This window comes from Oryzias latipes, chromosome 3 (genome assembly GCF_002234675.1).
Source record: "Oryzias latipes chromosome 3, ASM223467v1".
Taxonomy (NCBI): domain Eukaryota; kingdom Metazoa; phylum Chordata; class Actinopteri; order Beloniformes; family Adrianichthyidae; genus Oryzias; species Oryzias latipes.
This window is the reverse complement of record NC_019861.2, coordinates 33285659-33312020: the sequence shown is the minus strand read 5'-3', so window position 1 is coordinate 33312020 and position 26362 is coordinate 33285659. Positions and strand designations below refer to the sequence as shown.

The 26362-nt window shown below is 40.4% G+C and overlaps 2 protein-coding genes across 4 annotated transcripts in view; one reads left to right on the top strand and one right to left on the bottom strand.

Annotated features, from left to right (window-relative positions):
• The window catches only part of phkb (phosphorylase kinase regulatory subunit beta), a 108746-nt gene extending 89707 nt beyond the window's left edge, over positions 1 to 19039 (bottom strand). For 2 of the 3 annotated variants that reach the window (XM_020700795.2, XM_011494100.3), the window contains exons 1-3: positions 18950 to 19035; positions 16750 to 16836; positions 3573 to 3711 (exon numbers count right to left, since the gene is read on the bottom strand). In XM_020700795.2, coding sequence (XP_020556454.1) covers positions 3573 to 3711; positions 16750 to 16836; positions 18950 to 19013 — 290 coding nt within the window. In that variant the 5' untranslated portion in view covers positions 19014 to 19035. Of the gene's footprint in view, positions 1 to 3572; positions 3712 to 16749; positions 16837 to 18130; positions 18218 to 18949 lie in introns of all 3 variants that reach the window. The other variant, XM_011494103.2, reaches the window with a different exon arrangement.
• A 443-nt stretch (positions 19040 to 19482) lies between these two features.
• itfg1 (integrin alpha FG-GAP repeat containing 1) overlaps positions 19483 to 26362 on the top strand; it is a 159016-nt gene continuing 152136 nt past the window's right edge. The window contains exons 1-6 of the mRNA XM_023953696.1: positions 19483 to 19719; positions 22761 to 22845; positions 22965 to 23095; positions 23574 to 23631; positions 23764 to 23841; positions 23939 to 24033. Of these exons, the coding sequence (XP_023809464.1) occupies positions 19542 to 19719; positions 22761 to 22845; positions 22965 to 23095; positions 23574 to 23631; positions 23764 to 23841; positions 23939 to 24033 (625 nt within the window). The 5' untranslated portion in view covers positions 19483 to 19541. The remainder of the gene's footprint in view (positions 19720 to 22760; positions 22846 to 22964; positions 23096 to 23573; positions 23632 to 23763; positions 23842 to 23938; positions 24034 to 26362) is intronic.

Sequence of the window (26362 nt, the reverse complement as noted above, 5' to 3'; positions counted from 1 at the left end):
CCAACTCTAGGTTGAAGTCATAAAAAAGAAAATCCTTCTTTAGTGTGCCAAATACTTGTATAGCGCTTTTCTACCTTCCTCGAAGGCCCAAGACGCTTTACAGTCACAAACCCATTCACACACTCATGTGTGAATGGGTTCACACATGATTCAATACCATCGAACACTGGCGCCAACCTTCCATCAGAGGCAAGTTGGGGTTGAGTGTCTTGCCCAACGACACTTTGACACATGGGCGGGCAATGTGGGAATCAAATCTGCAATCTTTCGATCAGAGGGCGACCGCCCTACCACTGCACCACGGCCGCCATTTCTCACCCGCAGACAGCCCTAATCCATCCGTAGGGGTAGTTGTGATTTAAGCTTCAACAGTGTTGGGGTCCAACAATTTATGTATTAAGATAAACCTGATATAAATGTATAAATATACATGACCCTGTGCCTTTTCAGAATTAATCCCATATTTAGAAAATCCGTCTCAAAAAGCCGCAGGATCACCTCCACTTGGCTACATTTACGAAACCATTATTCATTTTTAGTTGGCCCCGCGGATTTGGCCAGCTTTTTGAAAAATAAATGGGTCTCAGCAGTTGAATTGGAGTTCCATCTAATTGGGGTACTAAAAAACTGAAGGGACATTTGTTGCTTTCAAATGGATAAAAACGTATTTATAACAACTTGAAGTTAAGACGATCAATACCATCTTTCCAAATTGATCATAGTCTCTTGCGCTGCATTAATACCTTGAGGGCCAAATGGAGGAAGCTTTAATGAACAAAAGCCAAATGCTAATTCACAACTTGGAATCTATTCCTGACATAAAAAGATAAGGAAACGGAGCACAACTGGCCATGAAACTGATTATTAGTGAAATTACTTGCTATGCAGCACTTCCTTAAAAAAATGGATGCAGCTCTAAAACAATTTTTCAACCATCGTGCAAAAGTTTTTTGGTTGCTCACCTGCCTGCAGAAATTCTTCTTCGTACTCACTGCCTTGAAGTGTAATTTTGCCTTTATTTGAGGGCATTGTGACCAAACATATTTCAAGCACTGAAATGAAGTAGGAACATTTTATTTTTTCCATTTGCGGCCCATGATGGAGGCAGGGTTCTGCAGCCGCGGAGAATGAGTGAAGACAAATGACACGGCTGCAAAAACACGCACAAATCAATGGCTAAATCAGCATTTCTGAGGAAAATGCAATCAAATCTAATTCATGTCAAACTGGAGGGTTGAGTCTGAAACACCGAGGCGCTCAGTAACCAATCGTTTACAGGAGTCAGCACATTGGAGGTGGGGCTGCAGACAAACAGGGTCCTCTACGTTTCATTTAAGCCACGTCAGCCTGGCGGTTAACAGCAGACTGTGGGAGGCTGACAGTTTAATATGCATGAGGTGATGCAACAATGGCCAAGGGTAAAAGTAACATGCCAAGCTCTTCAAAGTGAATAATCGGGGATATCAACAGGAAAAGGTTAGAGAGATTACAAAACCCCATTTTACTGCGAACTGCAAGTCAATCACATCCAAACAAAAATAAATATTGAAACGAGTTAATCAATGTTTTACTACTAGAAGTGGGCATTTGTGGCAAATTCCCTGTTCTCATCAGACCCACAGCGGCTGTAAGTAATGTCGCTAGTCAAGCCTGTCAGATGAGAATCATCTTAATTAAATCCCAGTGACAATTCTAATAGAAGTCAGCTTTGACTGATGACTGGAAGATCTGCCGCTGGTCACATCGCAAGAATCTTCTCTATTTTTAACCCTCTTCTGACTTCCGTCTTCCCCCTTTGTCTAGCTGTCCCCTTCACTCCTTTTGTCATTCACTCTTTCTCCATCATCCTGCACAATCACTCTAACCCCTTACCCCCAACGTGGTCCTTCCTCTCCCAGCCTTTTTGAATGAATCAATCCATTACAGACTGGAATGGACCAGCTAAACTGTAGACATGCACTTTGAGGATTTGAACCGATCTATTACTCAAAGTGTTCTAAAACATTACTTGCTCTCATGTTGTTTGGTTTCTGTGCAGGCTGGATGTGACTCCACTCATTCACCTGTGGATCCTGTAGCGCAGTCACAGTTGCCTGCACTGTAGTTATTGGGCACACATTACTTAAATAGCAACTCCAAAGAAAATGGAATTTTCTCATGTTGTAGGACATGCATAAAGAAAATTAAGATTTAAATGACATTTCTGAGTATTTCTTTGTTCAAATCAGGAGCACACAAAAAAAAGTCAATTGAAAAAGCTTGTACGTGACAGCCACTGTCTCCCGGCTCTGCTCCATTCTGATGCATCCACTTCCACACGTTAGATCCGTTAACGTCTTTGTTTTCCTCGTCCGAGCTGGAATCTGGATCAAAACTGTACAGCTGGATAGCTCCGATATTGCGCCCTACTTTTGTTGCACGGGTAATGAGGGTTGTGAGGGGCTGTAAGCAAGTGGGAGAGAGTGTAAACAAAGGGCTGATGGGAAATGGAGCCGGTCCTGCCCACAACTCAGAGGTGAATTTTTAATGAACTCCTGCAGCTCTCCAGAAACTATGTCTTACAAAACAACAGAGGTTTTTTGAATTAGGCTAAAAACAGCATAATCCTACTTAAAAGACCACTGGGAACGCTTTGAACATATACAAAAATATGAGTGGGACTTTAAGGACCTCTCTCTTTGTCTTCACTTTTGGCTTGCCTTATTTATTAAAGTGTTATGTGCCTTATTCATTGCTGGTATTGGGTGGTCAATAAATGCTTGTGACTCTGGTTCTTCCATGCCTCTGGGTCCTCACCTGGTTGCATGACGGGGACAAAAAGGGGTTTATATACAGGCTCTGTCCGGTCAGTAAACCCTAAACATTCGTTTTGGTTCCAAAAGTTGGTAGGAGAACATTTTTCCTTTTTTTTCTTCCATCCCACTCATGCCATTGAATGTGGGAGTTGATTTACATGTTCTACAGGCTGCCCACCATGTTAAAACTTGTGAGACTTTGCTTGGTGAGAGGGGCTGTTCACAGACATTTGACATTTACGTCGAGGTTCTGCAGTGCGAGCATCATTCCCAAAGTCACGGAGAGCTGCAATTAACCAAATTAGTCATGAAGAAAAGCTCAACAATGAAGTGAAGATTTGACATGCAGCTTAACAGTTTGCAGCTCCACTTTGACTTGACCGACTCGAGGATAAAACCTGACGCACAACACCGTGCAAAGGTTTGAATGCACCCCTCAATTTGACTTATTTGTTTCCAGGAAAACTTTCTTGGATTCTTTTAAAGTCTTTGTAAACAATTTGATAAGCAAATGATTTTTTGGCCTTGTTCTTTAAACAAAAAGTTTATAATTAATTTTAAGACATTTATAATTAACCTTTAAGATAACCCAAGGATTAAAAATATCCCCATGCAATTTGGGTTTAGCAGATGTTATATTGCCATTTTGCACAAAACATGAGTAAAATAAAAGTTTTTAATAGGATTACTCATAGATATCTAAAGTATAAGTATGACCTTATGCACTGCAAGAAGAATTTTACATATAACCTTAATGTTTTAGTAATAAATACTGACCTGTAAGCCAAAGCCAGAGCCCAAGATCCAGCAGCGCAATACAGAGAGTCCCGCACCTTTGCCTCTTTGCAAGTGGGGCATGTTTTGACAGGAAAAAGGCCGGTGGTGGGGCTCTGGTAGTTCAGAATGGTTGTCTTGACTACAAATGGAAAGAGAATAGAAAGGAAAATGATCAATAAACACTTTTAAATTCAGATGTTTAAAAGTTTCAACAGCTGATTTACTGGTAAAAAAAAAAAAAAACACTAAGCCAGAAAGCACAGCTTTAAACAACATTTAGACCATAAATAGTCATAAGTCCATTTCGTTTTAAAGTATCTCACTGAGCTGTGTCAATGTCATGACCAAAAACAAGCAACATTTGAGGAATACTTTTCCAAAATCATCTTACAGTAACTGCAGCTGTTTTTGGTAGGGACTTTCCATCAATCAGAAAAAACAAGAAAGGAGACAGGCAGATTACCTATAAAAGTAAGGATTCTGTGCTTTAGTTTGTTTTTTTCCTGTGTTCTTTCATGTCATGTTTTGAATTGTTTCCCCTTATCAGTCACTCCTAGTTCACGTTGATCAACCTCACACAATTTTGCACAATTTTCTGTCAATTATCCTATTAAAGCGTCTGCTTTTCACTTTATCCTTGTCAGTTCTTCTGTTCTTCTCTGCTCTGTCACCCTTTTTGTGTCTCCATGGTTTTTGTCACGTTGTGGTTCATTTATTAAATGTTTAAGTTTCTGTCGCAAAGCCTGGTCCCTTGCCCTTTGGGTCCTACACAACCAGTTTTTAACAATAAATCTGTCACTAAATGGAGACAAAAAGAGATAATCTGACATTCAGGCCACAGAAATCTCATACCACACGGTTGTACAATTGTTGCCTGACAGTAGATACGTATTCTCAGGTGAATCTGTGCCACCAAGTTAGCCAAGATTCTCAGTTTTGTGTTCAAAATTTGCCAACATACATATTTATGTCAGCCTGAGTTTAAAATACCAGTTAGAAGTAACTAAAAGTATTTTCTGGTTTTTTGCTCTTGCATTGCATCTGAAGATTTGTTTTGTTTTGCTGAATTAAAGAACTAAAACGTCAAGTCTGTTGGATCTCATCTCCCAAAAAAAACTCACAGCCCTAAATATGCACAAATTTAAACTCTAATCAAATAAAACACAAGATTTTTTGAAAACTCACCTCCCCTTCAAAGTTATCAAAATAAGAACTATAGCAACACTGAAAAGATCTGTGGTCCTAAACTGAAGCTCCATCTTGTTTGGGTAAAAATATGACTTTTTCCATGGGGGTCATTACAACCAGTCTCTAGTGGACTTTTAAGGAATTGTAACAGTTGGCACTTCCAGGGTTTGTCTTAAAATTGACAAAACCAAAAATCCCCTAAAAATTGTGTTTGATTAAAATAAAACTCCTAGGATAAGAAATGTTTGACACATGACTGCAAAGCTCCGCCATTGAAAAATCCCCCAGCTGTTACCATAGTGAGTGTGAAGATCGGGAATTATTTATTTGGAGATAAGAGAGACACATTACGTTTCAGCTGTGATATAATGTGAAAATTTGAGCAGAGTTAGTGGATGAACAAAGACAAAGTCAGACAGCAGAACAGAGAACATCCATTGAAGCGGTGCAGAACAAGTCAAAGCTCTTAATGCATAAACAGATCACTGCCCTGCAGAAACATATGCTCCTGCATAGATTACTGAATACATCACAGCATATATTACTGATTCAGGCTGGCTGCTTCTCACGCGCACACACACACCTCCAGCAGAGGTCTAGCATTAATGACTAATGCATCTTGAGAGATCACTCCATTTTTCATCAGAACATTATACTGATGCAAATGAAGGGGGCATCCATTCTGGACTGTCATTTGTTAGGGGGACAAGGAGAGGGAGACGGAGGAGACTGATGCTTGGAGAGGATAAAGATGTAAATGGGGAAAAGAGAGACGGAGTGTACATGGGAATCAAAGTGGAATGAAGAAATTGAATGCATGTGTCTGAATAAACACTTTAGCTGGCGTAACAGGTCGCTGACAAAGAGACGAGGAGGAGAGTATCTGTGTTTGTTTATGGATGAGTCAAATGAACCTGGCAGACTTGAGGCCCCGGCAGGGAAATAATGATTGATTGAGTAAATTATTAGGGGGAGTATTAATAAACTTCACTGAAAGTTCAACTCTTGCTGTGAGGTGACAAACTAATGAAGTGCCATTTCATAACATAGTGGTATTTCCAGGCACACCAGGGCTCTCTATGCACATTTATGGACATAAAATGATACTGTAAGTGCCAACTTTTCACCTACAAAGAGTAAATAGGGTTAGACTTGTTTTATTTCATTTATCAGAAAGCTCTGCAAACACAAAGAGCAGACAGTGAGGAGACCTAACTAACAACCTTAATTTATCAGATGAGATTCAGTGGACAAAAAAGAATTTGGCAGTAACTGATTCAGCAAGTTGTCCCACTTAAAAAGAGGAGATAAGTCTGTAAGTCTTATTATTGGTACACTTTAACTGTAAGAGACAGAATGGAAAAACAGAATCCAAGAAATTGTATTGTGTGATTTAAACAGAATTTATCTGAATAAATGGTGCAGACATTAAGTATTTGGTCAAAGGCGAAGTTCACCTCAATACTTTGTAACTACTATCTATGTATGAACTTATGAAAATACTATATAACCCTTGTTGTCCATGACAAAGGTCACATGTTTTCTGTAGTTTTTCTTTATCTTTTTACCAGGTTTATGCATCCTGTAGGTCCTATTTTGGTCCATTCTTCCATGCAGATCTCAAGAGCTGTGATGTTTTGGATCCGTCGCTGAGTGACACGGACTTTAAACTCCCTCCAAAGATTCTCTTTTAGATTTAGGTCAAGAGACTGGCTCAACCCCAACAGAACCTTGACATGCTTTTCATGTAGCTGCTCCTTCGTTGTCGTGCAACGTCTTTTAATGTCCTCAATAATGGAAATAGGTTTCTGCCCAAAAAAAAATCACATCATATATGGCTTTGTTCATCCTTTCCTTAACAAGGATCAGTCTTCTTGTCCTCTTTGCAGAAAAGCAGCCCCAAACCATGATGTTTTCACTCCCATACTTCAAATACAGGATAGTATTCTTTTGATGCAACACAGCACGAGGCATTTGTACCAAAGAGTTCCATCTTGGTTTCATCTAACCACATGCCCTTCTCCAATCCTCCTCGGGATCATCCAGCTGGTATCTGGTAACTTTAGATTGGTCTGGACATGTGCTGGTTTAAGCAGGCACACCTTTGGAGCTCTGCAGGATTTGAATCCATGTCAATGGCGTGTCTTGGTCAGTTGAACAAACTTGTCCCCCGGTGTCCTTCGAGAGCTTTTTGGTCTTGGTCATGGTGGAGAGGTTGCAGTCTGACTGTTTAAGGGTGTGGACAGGTGGGACACATCTCCAGTTCAAACAGGTAATTAGTGGAGGATAAAGCTTCTTAAAGAAGTAGTAACAACTTGTTTTTTGCACCACTACACTAATAAATATATTTTAATAATCGTTCAGTGAGAATACTCTCATAGTGGAAGTGTACCTTTAAAGACCTTTCTCATCTTTTCATCAGACTGTGTGAAAGATGACCGTTTTCTAGTCCCACTTTTTTGGGCCTGTTAACTAGAAGGAGTGAAACATGGGCAAAAAATGGTGCTATGAAGCCCCCATAACAGACAAGATGAAATTCCTGAAATCTTCCAGTTGACTGAAGGAGTTTTCCCAGTCATGGTGAGGGTGGTGAGGGTGGACTCCTTGAAAATGAAAGAGCAAGCAAAGGAAACAGCTGGTGGCTGTTAGATTGCATAAAAGGCAGAAGAAGTATTCAGGTGGAATGAGTATAAATGACACAGATGCAACATATTATTACCAAAAGACAGACTTAGACTGCAGAATATTACAATGTAACCATAACTTTTCTATTTTTTTCAATTCAATTTCTTTATTTCAAACAAATGAAAATAAACACAAGAGTTTAAATAGACAGATAAAACAAGACTGTGTGCTTGAAAAGGAGTGGGTTGAAGAGCAATCTTGTATGATCCCACTCCTTTTTTACAACACCTTTTTATGTGCGTATTTCTATTAAAAGTTTTGTTCAAAACATTTACATTACATTCTGCATAGCACCGATGCAGAAGTGACATTTGTGTTTTTATTAATCATTTCTGGCCTTGTAAAGTTCCTTTAGTGACATCTTGTAGGTTTTTTGAATACACGTAAACTTTTGCTTCGTTTTAAACCTTCGTCCAACCCGTTCCATAAATCCACACCACAAATTGTTAAGCACATTTTATTTTTTGTAGTACGAATGCACTGCTCTTTGAAGTTCAGCCATAATCCCCATCTCTGTCCTTGAACATTTGTTTTATGTTTATCCGAAGTAAGTTATCTCTGGCTTTATACATGATGAGTGTTTTTTAAATTTCAGTAGTTCCCATATTTTCAATAAAACCGACTTTAAAAATAGTGCATTTGTCCCATCATCCACACCATTAACGATTCGAATAGCATTCTTTTGTAAGAAAACAAACATTGTAGATTTGTTTTACTGGTATGTCCCCAAACTTCTACACTGTATTGTAAATATGGTAGTATTTTCTTAGTATTATCTGATGTCTCCACATTAAGTCTACCAAAGTGGTTTGGAGAATTGGGAGGTTTGCCATTTGGACCAATCTCTGCTAAAATGTTTCAATGATATCGAACAGCCAGACCCCAGACAATAGTCTGGGAAAACGCTGATGTCTTTGATGGATCCATGATTGGAGGAGCAGGCGGACAAATAGTTGGATGAAGGAACGGAGAGATAATATGGATGGATACTGTCCAAATTTCATCGTTTCGTAGCTTTGTTGTCATAGACCTGCTGCTTTGTTAGGTCTGTTGCTCTTATGACGCTAAAGTGATGCCTGAAAAAAGGTTTTTCTGACCGAGAGCTCAAACTGCTGACAACACAGAAAGAAATTCAAAGCCAGATAATCTGCAGGTAATGTCTCAGATGAAAAAAGTTAGGTCATCGTTAGAAGTAGAATAACGAGAGCGCAGGGTGTTGTTCTGCGTCGGATTGAAAGTTTCTCCGGATGCAAATCAAGTGTTGTTGGGGCTTTTCTGCCTCCCCATCCATCAAGTTAATGTCCCACTAAATCAGCAGCTAATGTCTCAGACACACACAGTCTGCTCTTTTACAATGGGTCATTTCACTGCACCGATGGGAAGGAGAAAACAGGGGGAACGATAGAAAAAAGGAGGAAGAAACAATAGAGACTAAGATGCTTCACTGAAAGACAGGCATTATGCGATGTTCATCATTTACGTCAGTGCTAACAATAACTTCTCCACCACTGCTGACTCTGATAATGTTCAGTGTGCTGCAACATCTGTGAGTGGAGCTAAAGCTGAACGGAAAACAAATGAAAAGCAGCAGAAAGTGTCTGTGGAATGCTGACAGAGCAGTATCTCTGAATGAACCAATATGGAAATACCTCCTGTGCAAAAGTTTTGGAAAATTACAAAACTTCTACTTATGCTGTTACAATGTACCGACATCAAAGCTAGCACACATGACAAATGTATATATTACTGAAGGGGTTTCTTCACACCTTTTTTTGGAAATGCCATTCAATTCCATTTTGCAATAGTCATCTCAATGGGCTTTATACCGCCAATTGTATCTTCTTCTTTCTCTTTCAGCTTTTTCCCCATCAGGGGTCGCCACAGCGAAACAACCTCCACTTCGAGGACGAGTCGCATGGTTAACTTGGCAATGTTTTACGCCGGATGCCCTTCCTGACGCAATCCTCTCAATTTATCCGGGCTTGGGACCGGCACAGAAGCAGAGAAGGGAATGTACCGGCAATTGTATAGTAAACATAAAATCCCAAGGATCATGAAGTTATAGAACTCTATAGGTAAATTCTAAACTAAACTAAATAAACAGACTAAACTAAACTGGACATTTTACTTAAACTTCCATCAAGAACACCTGAGTTTAATACAAGCAAAATAAAAAACGACACAACTACCCACACAAAAAGACGTTTAAAACTGATCCTATTGAGATTTCGCAATATCAAAAGAGGTATCTTTTAAATGATAGTTGATTCTTTATTGCAACATTTTTGATTAGCCGACTTCAGCTGCATTTTGTTTGTCAAAAAATTGCAAAGAGCTCATTTGTGACGAAGAAAATAATCTCCCTCCTTTAGTCTATTCTGTATAATGGACATGTCTGCAAGTCCATTCACTTGCAGACAAATAGATCCATGAACGTCTTTGTTTTTCTCGTCTGAGCTAGAATCTGAATAAGAACTGTACGGATGGATAGCTCCAATATTGCTCTCCATTTTTGTTGCAGCGGTAATGTTTGGTTGGGGTTGTGAGGGGCTGTAAGCTAGCGGGAGAGCACGTAGACGGATAGCTCCTCAGTTATGGGTGACAGGAAGGGGGGCGGGTTTGCTCCTCCGACAACTTCAAATAAAATAATGCAGCTCTGCAGAAACAGTTCTAGAACACAACACAGGAAACAGCAAAATCACAATTAAAAGTTCACTGGGAACAATTTTACAATAGATCAAAAGAGGATTCGGAGTGGGACTTTAAATGACCAATCAAAAATTTACCTGTACTTAAAGACAGTAAAATCAGTGCGCATTCGCCATGTATTCTCTGTCCCTGGCATTCTAAAAAAAAGCATTTTGTCCTTTGTGCAATGGCACAGTTATTACATATGAGAACAGTAGGTGGCGCAGTTTACTCTTACTGTCAGTCATAAGACTTGTCATGGCTTGCTTATGTCAACATGCAGCTATTTGTGTTTCCAGCAAGTCCAGCTGTTTTTCTTTTTTTTTTTTACTTTGGCCCTCACTTTTGCCCCCCTTTCTCATCCCCTTTGGAAGCTTTATGGCATCTTAGTCTTGGCCTGCCTATAGCACCAATGGGTAAAAGGTCATAGGTCACAGTCTATTCTCCCGCAGTTGATGTCAAAATGTTTACAGGCAAGTGGATACCTATAGAAGCAGTCCAAAGTGTTCTGCAAAAACAGAACCATCAAACCTTACTCAAATGACTAAAAGGTGTGCCATGAGGAAGCCTTTATGACATCGTCAAACAAGCTCAACTAAAACTGATTTCCACTTATTGTTTGTAAAATTAGGCAAATACAATAGTACACTTTAATATTTTATACTGTAGGCAGCTGTGTTCCTTGTCTCACTTCTAAGACAACCTTTGAATTATTCAAAATTGCAAAACAGCAGAGGAAGCAGTTTTCTTCAGATCTGTTCGTGACACTGATCGGTTTGGCAGATAAATGTCCCATTACAGATTAAGAGAGCCGATTTCTTAGAAAGTGACTCAAAAATCCAAAAGTTAAGAGTACTAAGCTCTCTGTCAGAGCCGAAGCGATGCCAGCCAATCTGCTGCCTCCACCCGGAAGAGGGCGGAATCAGTGGAGTGTGACCATTCTGCCACATAAACAAATAATCAGAAAAATCTGGGTCTAAGAGCAGGGAAGTAGAAAGCTACACGATGAAGAGATGAACTAAGACAGATGAAGGCTAAGCTTCTGCTAATTTTCTTTTCTGGAAAGCAGAAAAATCGCCACCAATCCCAGCAGGACTGTATGCTTAGTACCTCGACTTCTGTCTAAGCTGGGGGCAGCGTGGCAACACAACAAAACAGGGAGAGGAGGAAACATGTAACTGGTTTGATCTGTCATTGTCAGCCAGTCTCACCCCTCTCCACCCCTGTTACCTCCTGAAACTGAACGAGAGCAGGTATATTGGCAGAGGGGCCTGTGAGCCGCTGATAACAACGTTGGCTTAGTTCCCTGCTGGAATTAGACAAGAGCACCCAGCTGCCAACCAACGCAACAATTAAACAAGCGCCGCACCTTCGCTGCAATGTTTAAACTGCGCTCCGAAGCTAAAGGAGCTTTTATTGTGAAGAAAGTCGCAGCTGCAAACAACACTCAACTCGCCGATCGCAGAGAAGTACTTCCAACTGTTAGCAACACCTGTTGCAGACTTAGCTCTGAATATTTTCTGTCATTTACTAAACACATACAAAAATCCACCAACTGGGCCACCTGAGGCGGGGTTTTAACACAAAAAAAGCACACATTGGAGATGGACTGTGACCAACGATCACCTGAAGCATCCATATCCAGAAAGAAGACCAACACCTACAATGTCAGAATCCAGTTTATGCTAACTCAATCCAGTTATACCAAATCCTGATCAAGGAAAATAAATAGAATAAATAAAAACATAAATCAATTAAAAGAACGAATATTTTATGTACTAAAAACATGACAAAAACATATACATAGCCTAACGTCAAGAAAAAGGCCAAATACTGAACTTTTTGGGGTCAATTCCCTGTCCTGAACTTGATCATTTAGGAACAAAGAGGACAGAAAAACACACACATTAAAGTGTGTTATCAAACCTTTAGCTATTAAATCCACTAAGTAAATTATTAGGCTAAATCGGTTAAGATGCTTGAAAGGTCAATTTTTTTTAGAAGCTGAAAAGGAAAATGGGTTTTTAAACAGATTAAATTTGATTAACAAATGATTTGTATATTTTATTTATAACTCTTTTATCCCACAGAGAAGTGGTGATAAAGTTATCAAAAATCTCTGCGAGGGTCAGAGAAAGTCAGTATTTCACAGACAGAAGTCCTGCACTTTCCTGCCAGTCACCACAGCATCACTTCCAACTTGGGATCTTCAGAGATCCTCCCTGCAAACTCTGAGAGGAACGTCTGTGTGAGTCATCCTAATTGATATTAAGCTTAGCTTTACAGAAAACAACTCCACTTCCAGGCACACAAACCTGATTAGGTTCACACAACTCATCTTTGTCATCTTTCTGCTTGATCTTCTAGCAGGACCACCGCTTTTCAGAATCCAGATGATCCACAACACTCCACCACTTACTTCCAATCAAACAAAAGGGACACACAACTGTTTTAGGTCTCCACTTGCTTTCTGTTGCTGCTGCGTCAGATTTAAAGCCCTGATGCCCGCCTACAGAGCTGTCACCTGAAAGGCACCATCGTACCTGAGCTTCTCCATGCTCACAGTGAGCTGCCAATGAAGTCCTGGTTCTGGTTCTGCTCCTTGCAGCAAAAAAAAAAAAACACAGCTAAATTCTACGGCTCTGAGATCCACAAAGGTGATCTCATGCTCAATTAAAAAAAAAAAAAAAAAAAGCTATGATCTCTTCTTCCGATTGCTCTGCACTAACCCAGTTTGAAACACTATGCATTTTTATGGTTAACACAAAAAATTATTTGATGATAAAAAATATGGCGAAAACAAAGAAATTCAAGTTTGATATGTTTCTCATCATTTTAATACCATATACTTTACTATAACCGTGCTCCCAGTTGTGGTTAAATTCAGTCAAACAGCCTTTGTCCTTTAAATGTCATTGGGAAGCAGCTGTTTTGTGTTCCTCACAGTCTTGGGCAGCTCCCGTTTCCTCCTAAAAGGTTCTCCGGGGTGCTCCAGCAGATAAGTCTGCCACCAGCGCTCCCCCATTGTTCTTCAACCCGTTTTCAGGACGCCTGAGCTGGTCTAAGTCCAGCAGCCGCATCGTCAAAGCCTGAACACAACAGCTACAGATCCTATAATGAGGCCCAAGCATGTGCATGTTTATGAGGTCGCTTCTCATTGTAGCAAAAACGCCAATCAGCTGCAAATCAGTGCTACGCTTCACAGCGTTAAGCCTGGACTGCTTTGACTAATTGGAGCCATCGAGTCTTTGAATGCTAAACATCCTTTACGTGCAACAAACAAAGACGTAACGGCACGCAGAGGATGTTGCTGCTGTTTATCTGAATAAAAAAGCATGACTTCACCACTTTCACATGCAAAGGCTGGTGGACGTGAGAGCTTGTTAGAAGTTTCAGGGGAAAGCGCCCATTAGTTTGTCACTTCCCTGTATCCACAGGGCAGAGAAGAGCTCTTCTTCTCATTAGGCCATCGTCAAATCAGATTATACCATGGTCCGGGTAGGTACTGAATTCTGATTGGCTGCTGGGTGTGCATTAAAAAGTGTTATACCATGGGCCGGGTGAATACTCGATTCTGATTGGCTGCTGGGTCTGCGTTAAAACCTGATAACCGCACGGTGAAAAAAGAAGTTCCGGTCACCTAGCTTAAATGTTTTGTAACAACCTTTTGCTTCATCATTGGGACAAAACTAGCGCTAAGAGGTGAACTTTCTCTCTGAACTGATGCTTTGTTTAACCCATCGGAAAGATCAGCATATATATATATCGCTGAATCTTGTTACGTGATGCTGCGCATCACGCTGCATCACGTAACAAATAGTTCGCTTGTTGTGATAAAAAAAGCCATCCAAATCGGAAAAAAAACAAGAATTAAGGACTAAAAACTGGTTAATGTGTATTACTTTTGTAAGTGACCATGGTATAAACGGCTTTATGGCCTTTGAAGTGTGCATTATTACTTTTTAACGCACTTCGCGGAAGTGTCGGACGGTTCAGGCTTCCACGGCGTGCGTTAAAAAGTAATAACGCACACTTCGTCGGCCATTAACCCTTACGTAATTCATGGCGAGACCAAAGAGCCACAGACACAAGTCAAGACTTTCCACATTAACCAGGACCCTCAAATCTGACTGTAAGTCACTTTTTACTGCTTCAGTCTGTGTCAGCTCCAAAAACTCTGCAACAACAGCAACTTGGGAACAAATACTCAGCTGGAATCGTCAGAAAATATACTTTTCTTTGTCCCTCGACCTTTATGGAAAACGCTGTGCTGCAGTGAGAAGAGAAGGGATTAAAAAAAAAAAGGTGGACGGAGTGCTCTGACTGCAGCTAAACTGCAATATGTTCCAGCAGGTGTTGATGTTCTGGGCCTGCTGTGACAAATGACAAACACTGAATCACACTCACAGCATACAGAGAGGTGCTGCGGGACCAAAAACACAAGAAGAAATATCCATTGATGGATGAAAATGTACATGAAATAAATGCATCTAAAAGGACGTGTGAGGGAAGCACAGGATGAAGCATAAGAACAACAGTAAAACAAAAGATGGAGAAAGGGCCTAACAAAACCTAAGAGAATATGGACTTAATAAAGTTTACAACACAGGGGAAAGCCAAGGTCAGAAATAAGGTGAAAGATGAGCAAAAGCAGGAGTGGGGCAAGAAAAAAGGCAGGAAAAGAAAAGGTACACGAGGAAACTGTTGAGGTAAGATGGATGGATGGAGAAGAAATCAGCAGGAAGGTGAAGAAAGTAAAGATGGAGAAGCAAGACAAAAACATGAAAAAGGAAGATGAAAAGGAATATGGTTGATACAGGTTGATAGTAGTTTATCAAGTTCAAGCTTCATCTGATTGAGCCAGCAGGTCTCCAATAGTCAGATGATGACGCAAATTGCATCAAAACCGCTGCAGAAAACCAGGCCGCCTTAAAACTGACGTCTGACTTAATTTCTACCAAAAATGTCCTCTTGACTAGTTCTAAAAAAGCCAAAATCCCAACCTTTTGCTGATCATCAGAAATGGAGTTTTAAATATTTGACCTTATAAAAAAAACATACAAGAGCTGAAAGATTCTGTTTCCAAGAGGAATCCTTTTATTTTTCTACAAAGAAACTAAGTAAAGTGCAGCTTGTGCCCACAGTGATAACATCGGCGCCGACCCTCGGGGATGGCACGGCGTGCTGTTTTACCACACTCAAATAGCCATATATCGCCAGGGGCAACGGATGATCCGATCCCCTGAATGCTAAACCCCACCCTATCTGCTAAGATGAAGTGGCGTGCTCGCTCCATCCCCTCTGCTGCTCCCTGGATCCATTTGTATTGATTTTACAACAAAATGGGAGAAGAAGAAAAAAAAGGTGGGCGAGTTCAGTTTGTCATTCAACACAAAAACAAGCCGTGGTTTTGGAGAACAACAGTTTAATCTGGCGAGGCCACACGGCGCCCTCCGAGCCAACGCTCACACCAACCAGAATTTCATTGACTGCGGTAACAACGGCACCATTGCTGTGTAAACGTCTGGCATTGCTCAAAAGCATATCAACAATGAGGCATTGAAAGCAGCTCCGCAAACGGATTTTAATGAGAAAATTCCAGATCCGTCAGGAGAAAGGCAGGAACACCAAACGTCACTTCCTCCGAGGAGTCGATGGAGCATGTTAAGAGGCATCGCTTGCTGCCAGACCAGACTGTATTATATGATCATTGCTTTTTACATCAAATTGTTATGTATCCAAAGTGAATGATTGGCACACTGTAAAACCATATGAGGCGGCGTGGCAGATCAGCCCTTGTCTTTGAAGAACTGCTGCTGCCGCCATCGCCCCAGTTAATGTTTTGAGTTTCACCTTCACCAACTAGGAATATTTTGTGATGCTCCAAAAAGAAAGAACAAAAAACATAAAAGGATGAATAGGTTTAATAGAGAAACAAACCAGAAGCATATCTGTAACTTTGTTTGGTCCCTGGGAGCCTCAGGGCCGCAGAGACTGTTTATGTTTTTACAGGAAGGCTTCAGACCAAACACTTAAATCTAGCTTTTAGCTGAAATTCAGGAACGTATTTGATATTTTAATTATTTATGTTTTCTTTTTACCAGTTTGATACATGTGTATGTTTATACATTTATTTATTTTTTATCTATTTATTCTCATTTACCATTTTATATCTGTCTACTAAGGATTATTTATGTACTTAATTGGTTATTTATTTGTTTTAATTTTTATTTCTTTTATATTTTATTTGTAACTCCAGTGTTTGTCTTATTAATGTTGTGTGTGTATGTGTGAGTGTGTGTGTGTGTGTGTGTGGGGGGGTCTGCATTCTGTGGGTTTTAAACAAAATATATCTTTGTCTTGTCCTTTTGTTTTTAAAATTTGATTATGTTTTTATGTAAAGCAATTTGAGTGACTTGAGTTGTATAAGTGCTCTATGAATAAAGTTTGATTTGATTTGATTTGATTTGATTCATATAGGCAGGTAACTAGCATTTATTGGTGTGATGGGAGAGGGGTGTCTTTTTGTGGTGAAGGTTCTGGCCTGGACAGGCCGTACTCTCCTCCCCGAGGGCAAAAGAACAAACACATCTCACAGACAAATGTGAGCCCCTACCAGCACTGTAATAGCGGTCCAGCTTCTCCCACAGGGGCTCATCGTCTCTCTGGAGATTAGACAGTCTAAGAGGCTCATAGATGGAACCTGAGAAGAGAAAAGTTTGTTACACTCATAGCTCATCGGTGGAATCCTCCCCAAAGCTCAAATCTCAGCAGCATGAATGGAAATAAATGACAAAAAACAAACACTGACGACATTTGTGTTCCATTCATTGGCTACAATTGATAATGTGTCTTAAAGAATACATCACACGGAAATATAAGCATAGCAAAACTAATATTGTTTTTCTGTAATTACTGTATTGACATTTCAAAGGAATGCAAACGAGCACAGCAAAGTCAGCACACACATCCGTCAGTTTCCTCCTGCAACACATTGCATCACAAATGGCTCAGCACATGAAATAATACTCACACCCAGAGGTAAAGCGTCTAATTGTAATGTGACACTCGAGCGAGCGGTTCCCCTCAGAGCTGCAGGGAAGCCCCCCTCTGCCCACCTCTCTCCATTCTCAGCCACTTTACATTTTGGCAGATTTGCATTCTTATAGGCTTGACCTTGGGTCAATACCACAGGTACGGAGAAATTCACATTCGTTCCAAAATTAGCATAATTTCCATCAGCTTTAAAGTTGCAGGGGGACAAAGCCAATCCATCTCTTTTTAGAGATAAGAGTTTAAAGGAGCCGGGATTCCAATTTCACTTCAAACATGAGATCAGAAAAAAATAAAAAATGTGGGCCTTTCAGTTGTTTCATAAAAAGTAACCTTGCTCACACAGACAGCTGATTACTGCTTCATGACGACTGCTAATGGAGAGTCCTGAAGAGCGCTCACAGCACACGAGAGCGCCTATCTGCTGTCTTCTGATGGTTAACACATTTCTATTGATGTTTCGCCAGAGCTCGTTTCCTCGCAGTCAAGAGATAAAGATAATCATTGAGGAGCGATAACATGAAAACTGACTTCTTGGTTCTTCGGGTGTGTTTTTTTGCACTAAAATCATGAAAATTTTGTGTAGATGTCTGATAACATTATTCTTCTTTTTTTTAGCAGTTCTCACAAAAAAATTAAAATAAAAATAAATCACAGGTTTTAGCAAATTCTTTATACGTGTTTATGAACTGAAAATAGAATTAAATTCTTGCTAAAGCTATTTTTTAATTCAGGATGGAGTATAGATTTGTGTTGCTTAGTGTGGTTCCACTTTACGGATTCAACTTCACCATAAAGAGACTAAATCTGATGTCTCGTCTCCATTATTGTGTAAAACTGTGTCTGCCATCAGGAGTCTGAGGATGAAACCAACCAAACCTGGAAAAGACTTTGAGTGAGGTTGGGGGGGGGGCTGTTTTCCTGGCATCTGCAGCACTACTTACCGAGTCTGCGCACATTCTGATGAGGCTGGGCAACTGCAGCCATTCTGGAAATTAAGGCCAATCGTCTCTTTCAGCTAAATCAGAAATCTACAGCAATTCACAGGAAGGAGTTAGTAACACAGAGTTAGATTACGGGCGTGCAGAAATCAAGCTGATTGAAAATAAAACATGATGCAAAAAAAAATTCAGTCCATTTTTCCCCCCCTTTCAAAATAAAATTAGAAACATTTCATAATGAAATTAGGGTACAGTTAGAAGATTCTGTTATGGTAAATTGCATGACAAAATTACAGCTACTTTAGGTATTATCAAATTAATCATTGAAATTTAAAGCAAAAAATAATGAATTACATGAGCAGAAATTATATATGCACTGTAAACTAAAACATTTATATTGTCTCTACTTGCAAGCTGACATTTATCAGGCTTTTCATTATATTGTTAAAACTAATTATTTCAGTTGTACAATTAAATTTCCCCTAATAAGTGTTCCAAGGAAATCTAGGGCAGTTTTAAAGTTTCCCAGAACAGAATACAAACACAATACTTAAACAAAAAGTCTGATCGAGATGCACCAGAGAACTGAGACCGTGCAGGAAACTCCTAAAATAGAGTCCAAGCTCTGCACATCTAACCCTCTGACCTTTCCTGCTTGTTGTAGTACCCTCGCTGTGCAGCAGTGGACAAACAACAGCAAGAAGTGAGGATGGAGTCACATTTAAGCACGAATGCAGAAGCTTCACAAGCACAATCTCTGGCAAAACAGAAACGACCAAGCCTTCAACGCCGTAAAAGACCGTGCACACTAATGGGTCAAACCTGATCTGTTTGCTCGAGCTTTAAATTCCAAGAGTTTCCAACCGACATCTGCCAAGCTCGCCATGTTCCCAGTGTCAAGTGTTGCTACATTTGAATCGTTTCCGGAGTTTTTCCTATCGAAGTAAAATAGCAATGGTCATGGTGATCTGTGGTATGCAAAATTGGAGCGCTATAAACGTGTACAAATGATCTTTTAACATGTAAAACCATCTTTTAAAAATATGAATTGTTTTATGTTTATTATTTTTTTCAAATCACCGATATAGACAACAATTTTTTTAAATTAGCTTTTATTTTGAAACTTGTCCCGCCCACTTCCCACTTTCACAACTTTACACAGCTGTCAAAGCACCGAAAGCACGACATTGACGTAAATAAGATAACCTACTAAACACATTGATACACCTTTTTCGATATACATATACCCACCAGCTTTCCAAATAAACATTTTGGCTGACTTGATTTTACATTTTAGGTCTCTAAAGCTAAAAAATAGATTGAAAATCATTTAAAAGTACGTGACGTATCATCCTGCTGTAAAGCAGTTTGCAGTGTTTGGGTTGCTAGTGCTGTGAGGACCTGCTTCAGAAGGATGTGGAGATTTAAAATACATTTTTTAGCGTTTTGGGCTCTTTTGTGTAAGGATTATAGCACATTGGCGCTTCAGGATGTAACGGCCGAGCTTTTTGGGAAAGAAAATCACGGAACAATGGCAGCGTTTGGGGATTTTAACTCGGATAAACAAACTGACATCTTTGTTATCACAGAGGGTTTGTGGATTTACACTTTCTTTACTGCCTTACTTGTTGATTTTATTGCTTTGAAGATGTGTTTTCATTATTTGCTAGTTTAAAACTAAGAAAATGTCTAATCTAAAATTATTGCTAACATTTCTGAGTCACTTGCTTTGCTAAAGCTAATTTAGCTAAAGATGCTTAAACAGCCAGAGGTACTGGAGAAAACCTAATTATTATTTTTATTATTGTATTTATTAATGTGAAAATCTAACAATATTTGCAAAATCTGCTAAAATAACGTTAAAAAAAGGTTGTTTAAAAAATTTATAAACAACAATTTCTAACAGAAATTCCATTAACACTCAAAGTACCTCCCAAATTGACAGAAAAGTGGTGTGGAAAGATATGTTTTTCAGCTGGCAGGAATAATCTAAGTATCCGTTCTCTGTTTCTAAGTGAGATTGCCACAAAATCACATGTTATCTCAAAAATGGAATAGGTTTGGCTGTAGAATTCAGTGGGAAAAGGTTTGGTCCCTGCCCCAAAATTATTTTATCAACAATAAAATTAAAGATATTTTTCTGTTAAATTTTATCCAGTGAAACACTTCTTTACCAATTTTTTTTTTTTTTTTTTTTAACTTGTCCTGTCCAACAGCAAGGCAGGCAGATGAGAGCTGAGGGCCTCTTGTGTTGGACATATTTTACTTTAACAAGAGGGGTTATTAATCTTCAGACAAACCAAAGGTATGACTGAACAAACCCCTTTTGTAATTGAGGCCAAACTTTATTCATTTCAACCATGATTGAAAATCTTTGGTGTTGGACCGGACGGAAAAGGAAAGAAGGGAAGAAGAGGGAGGGATGTCAGGGGGGGGGGGGGGGGGGTGATAGTGAGAGGGGGGGGTAAGACCATGAAGCAGCATAGAGCAGACAGGTTTACTGGTTGTTTATCGTTACGGTACAGTTCAAATGTAGTACAAAAAGGGCGGGGCCTGTTCACACACTCAAATATTATCAACACATCTGCTAGATGTAAAAATGTCCACATGTCAACATGTACACAAAACAGATAGTGTTCACACACGCATACTTATGCCTTTAAACCAACTAGTGTGAAATATTTCATTCATTCAATCATGCAAACTATAAGTGCAAAGGTGAGCTAACACCTGTGCTCAGGTGAGTGTTTATGTTCTTCTAAAATGGATGGTGGAATGTGAAAAGAAGGAGGAGGAGCGCCCAGCCACCCCCACACCCAGACCCCCGCCGCAGCAGCAGCGGCAGCCGGAATTCCCCCAACGCCACACAGGAACAGGCAGGGAACAACCGCCCCCCGGGCGACCAAGACCGCCACCCATGCCAGGGCCAGCAGGACCGCCGCGAGGCCCCCAGAGCCAGAGAGCAGGGAGGCGCGGAGGGAAAGAGAGTGCCGCCCCAGCCCAGCCAGGAAAGTAGCCCCCCCGCCGCGCCGGAAGAGCCCAACGCAGGGCCCCACCGGAGAAGGACGCCCACAGCCCCAGACGAGCACCCCACCACCACCCAGGAGTTCCGGGCATCCCCCCGCCCCAACCCCAGGTACGAGCCAGGACCCCCCAAGGGAGACCTGCTCCGCACTCCAGGCAGCCACCCACCCGGCCCACGGTTGGTCCAGGGAGGAGCAAGGCAGGGGCCTGCCGCCCCCGCCCAGGAGGGGGGAACCCCGGGGAAAAAATGGGGCCCACAAGGGGTGTTATAAATATGGCCCGACCAGGCTCGGCCATGTTGGAAGTTTGGCGGGGCCCAGCGCTCAGGGGCAAGAACCAGGACCCACCCCCCCAGAGACACAAACACCCCCGGCTCAGGTGTAATATGAACCCCCCCACCTTGCGGAGAGAGCACCGCCGGGCCCAGGGAGCCGGCACCCAAGGGACACGGCCGCCATCGCCAAGGGGCCCGCACCCCCCACCAGGGATGGGGTAGGGGACAGATGGACCCAGGTCCCCCCCTTCCTTGCAAAATGTGTGTGCGTGTATGTGTGTTCTTTACCAAATTTAAAAGAGATCTGGACATAAACTGTTCATTTTGTCATTTCTCACCAGAAACTGCGCCTCATCTTTTTTGGTATTGCTATTTCAAGTATTTTGGAAATATTTGATACATTTTATGTGAAGAATATAGATTATTCTATAAGCATATTATTTTTTAGATATTTTACACAAGCAAGACTTAATGCAGAGAGAATATATGTAGTTAATTTACTTATAATTATGGCTAAATACTTTATGCATAAGTGTAAATATGCTAACAAAAACCAGTATTTTATGTTTTCCAGAAAGAAATGTTTCTGTATGTAAACAGTATAGAATCCTCCACTAACAAAAAAGCTGTTAGAACAGTTGAAAGATGATCTCTTTTGAAACTTTAACAGATTCCTTTGCCTTTATTATTTTTGTTTTATTTTTGCTTAACCTGTTTTACATTGTTATTATTATGGTTTTTTGAATTTTTGTTCATTTCAAAATTGTTTTTTGCACACAGTGTGAAGTTTTGTATTTGGTATTTTGTTTGTGCAATATTTGTTAATTAAAAAAAAAAAAAACGCTCAAAGTAAACTGGGTGAACTTGTGATTTTAATCTGTTTACCTGTTTATTAGAACATATTTAGCTATATTTAGAAAAAAATAAAATAAAACAGCATTTGAAAGTGATAGAGCTTTGTGTTTCTAGAATTGTTTGAGCTTTAAATGGTCTTTATAGCAAAAAGCTTCCGGAAGTTTAGCTCACATAGAGCACAAAACGTTGTAAAAAGTTTTTTAATTTTTTTAACCCATTTTCAATTAACACGTAAAAGTTTGCTATTGCAAAAACAAACAAAGAAAAACAAAATCAACTAAGTCAAAAGTAGTAGCAGGAAATGTTTTGCTACCAGAAAGTCATGCTAATGATTATATCTGACAAAAATATACAAGACTTTTAAAGGGAAACGTTAATCATGGCTTTGATTTTTTTCAGTGTAAGAGCTAGCATCTCCTACCCGGCAGAAAACAAACACTTCATGTAATTTGTACTTTTCTGTGTCTCCTGTATTTTCAGACTCTGAAGTTGTGATCTTCTTGGCTGACTCCAAATCCCCCTTCTTCAAGCCTAAAGTTCTGATCACTAAGGACATTTTACCAAAGTAAATATTAATTTAAGTTCTGCATGTGTTTGTTTTTGTTGGGAGTCAGCAAAGGACTGATGTTTGCAATGTAGGAGGGACTGAAAGTGGCTGATCCCACCTGATTCTTCCTGTTTCAGGGACACTGTCGTCACTAGTGTGGTTCCTGGAGATTATGATGGAGACTCGCAGATGGATGTCCTTCTTACTGCCCAGATCAAAACGGATAAAACGACTGTGTTCATATTTTGGGGGAACAACCAAACATTAGGTACATATTTGACTTGATGGGCCGCTTCCTCCAAACCACTCTTGGTTTTATTCTGGAGCTAACATTGAGCCTGACCATGTTTTTTTCCAAGAATAAATACATTTACCCCTTTTTTTTTACTATACTCTTTAAAAAAAAAAAACAAGATTATTGGAGCTTTTTAACATTTGTCTGTCGTGTTTCCTAACTCCAACAGTTGCTTGCTCAAATTCTGGGGGGCTAGTTTTGTCATGCATCATTTTGTTCAGACAATATTTAGTCAGTTCAATATTTGATTATGTTGTGCAAAAAATTCCAAATTGAAAACTCATCAAAATGAATTTACTTCTTATTTACTCAAAACACAAAGTAATTGATGAACACCACACATGACAATTTTATTTGTTGCTGACTTTTTAAGTGTGTTTTTGATTATTTTAAACCTGAAGATGATATTCCTGTAGTTAGTTACTCATAACCCGTTGACTCATTTGTGCAGATACAACTGGATGGCTGACGTTGAATAAGACTTTTACAGATCAGCCTCTCATTATGGAGTAAGTATCACTCTTTCTTTATGTAATTTTCTTGTATTCAAAAGATGTATAGTAATATATTGTTTCAGGGTTTATTTTTTCATGACACTAATACCTTTTATTTTGCACTTGGATGCTTTTTTTCTCAAACAGTTTCAACGGAGATATGATGCCTGATGTTTTTGGGGCTACCAGTCCTCCTCTCACTGAAGTTTGCTTCCTCTCTAACAGGTATAATGTTCAACTTTCTTGGTGCTCTTAAAGCTTGGGTTCTATCTGAAATTGAAGAGCTTGACTCACGATGGTCTCCTTTTTTACTGAACTCTAGGAATCCTAGGTGGCACAATGCGCTGAGTTCTCCTGTGAAAATGCGCATCCCACACTCCAACGCTTTCATTGACCTCAACAAGGACTTTACTGCTGGTGAGTCACCAAACTGAGTTGTGTTCAACTACGAGAAAAGACGGGATGTGTTTTTAGGGGGTTTTTTTTTAACCCCTAAAAGTCCCAATCCAACAATATTTTAATCTATAAAATTTTTAATCTATTTCCCATTCCCAATGGTCTTTTAATTATGAATATGCTGTTTTTAGCCATAAAAACCCGTGTTTTTTGCGAGGACATAATTTCTGCAGAGCTGCAGTAGTTCATCAGAAATTCACTTTTGAGTTTTGGGTGGGACCATTGGTGCGGAGCAACCCAGCGCCCCCTTCCTGTCACCCATAGCTCACATGCTGTCTTGCTAGCTTACAGCCCCCAACCCCTCAACCTAACGTTACTGGTGCAACAAAAATGAGGGGGAATGTTGGAGCTATCCAGCCATACAGTTTTGAGTCACATTCCAGCTCAGACGAGGAAAACAAAGACGTTCATGGATTTAGTCATCTGCATCTGATCTGAGATTTAATTTTAAGCTTAATGTTCTTTGTCCTCCATCATTAGAAAAATGTAGCAAGAACATGATAAAAACACCAAAAATATGATTTTTGGGTCTTTTAACTGCAGTTTTTCTTCATTTTTGAGATTTTTCTAAGTGGACTCCCTTGTAAAGATTTGCTACCGTTGTTGCTCTTATCTGAGGATACAAACTTTCCTACTCAGTAAAAATCTGCGACTGTCTGACGGAAGGGAGAAACGCTGTTCATTCTTTTGTTAACTAAGACGGTAACTCCTGTGATTTAACTCCTCCCACTCGCTAACCTTGAACATATAGGATAGGAAAGCAACAAATAAACACGTTGACCTGTTGCCCCACTATTGGCCTGTTCCTGTTGCATTTGCGTTTCGATGAATCCTGTTTATAATGTAATCAGGGGGTTGAATCCCTCTGTGTGATGCAGCAGTAGCTGTCTGTTGTTTCACCCAAGTTTTATCATTTCACTTTTTTATTCCGCTCATCTGAGCTTGTGAACCAAAGGACATGCAGTTGGATCCCATACAGTCAGGTGATTTATACACTGGCTGCACCACTTTAAAATCGATCCCGCAGGTCTTCTTAGGCCCATGTGAGGACCTGAGAGCAGGAGGGAGGTGATTAGTCCTCCTGTTTCAAGTTTCGACTCTGGTCAGCAGTGTCTTCTTGATGGAGCTGCAGCAGCGTGAGGGCAGACAAAACCCTGTTAAAGCACTCCAGAAGGAGTGAATTCCTAATGAGTCCATAAAAAGGACATGAAACCTGCCTGCATTCGACTAAAATGAAAGAAAAGGGCAGTTTATGTGATAGTATTAAATCCTGTTTAGTCCTTTATTTTCACTACATGAAAGACTTGTTCTGTCCGTCTCATTGTCGTCTCCGTTCCCTTGTCCATGTGTTGTTTCCCTCTCGGCTTACAGTGAGCTGCAGGCTCCAGTGTCGTTGCAGCTTCAACCATGACCTCGTGGTGCTGAGAGACATTGAGTCTATGTAATCTGCTATATTCTGTACATTCTAAAAAGAGAATCAAACCTCACTTCCACTCATACAAAGAGTTAAAATGATGATTAAAATACACTATTTTTTGAATAAAAAAGGGAACCTCATTGCTTATATTTCTACAAACATGTGATCACAAAGGCACCAATAAGGCAATCTTTGTCACATAATTGCATTCTGCTGTTTTCCTGTCGCTCTGCATGAATGTGGGCCGCACCGACAGCTTGAGAGGTGGAGAAACCGCCACTCTGACTGCTGCGGTTCATGGGAGGATTGCAGACGTGTGTGGGGTGGGGTGGGGTGGGGGGGGGTGGAGTGATGGAGCGGATCTGTACAGGACTGACGTGAGGATGGGGCTCGGTTCTGTCTTCTTCTGCCACCTGTTTCTTTGAGCGGCACCGTCTGGAGCGCCAGAGGGACGCTTAAACACGGATGATTTTCAAAAGCACTCCAGATTAAAATGGTTCCTATAGATAAGACGGGAGGAAGAGCCGAGCAGCTTTGCTTTTTTTTTAAACATTTTTTTTATTGCTAAGCAGAGCCACAGTGACTTGAGTCTCACTCAGAATACATTCAGAAAAAGCAGACATGATACAGTAGCTTCTTCTGAACCGTTTGTCCCCTTTCGGGGTCACGGGGCTGCTGGAGCCTATCCTGGCCACTTGCAGGCAAAGGCAGGGGACATCCTGGACAGGTCGCCAGTCTGTCGCAGGGCCACAATCACACACCCATGCACACGCACATTCACAGCTGAGGACAATTTAGCGTAACCAATTAACCTATGAAGGATATTTTTGGAAGGTGGGAGGAAGTTGGAGTCCCCGGAGAAAACCCACGCAT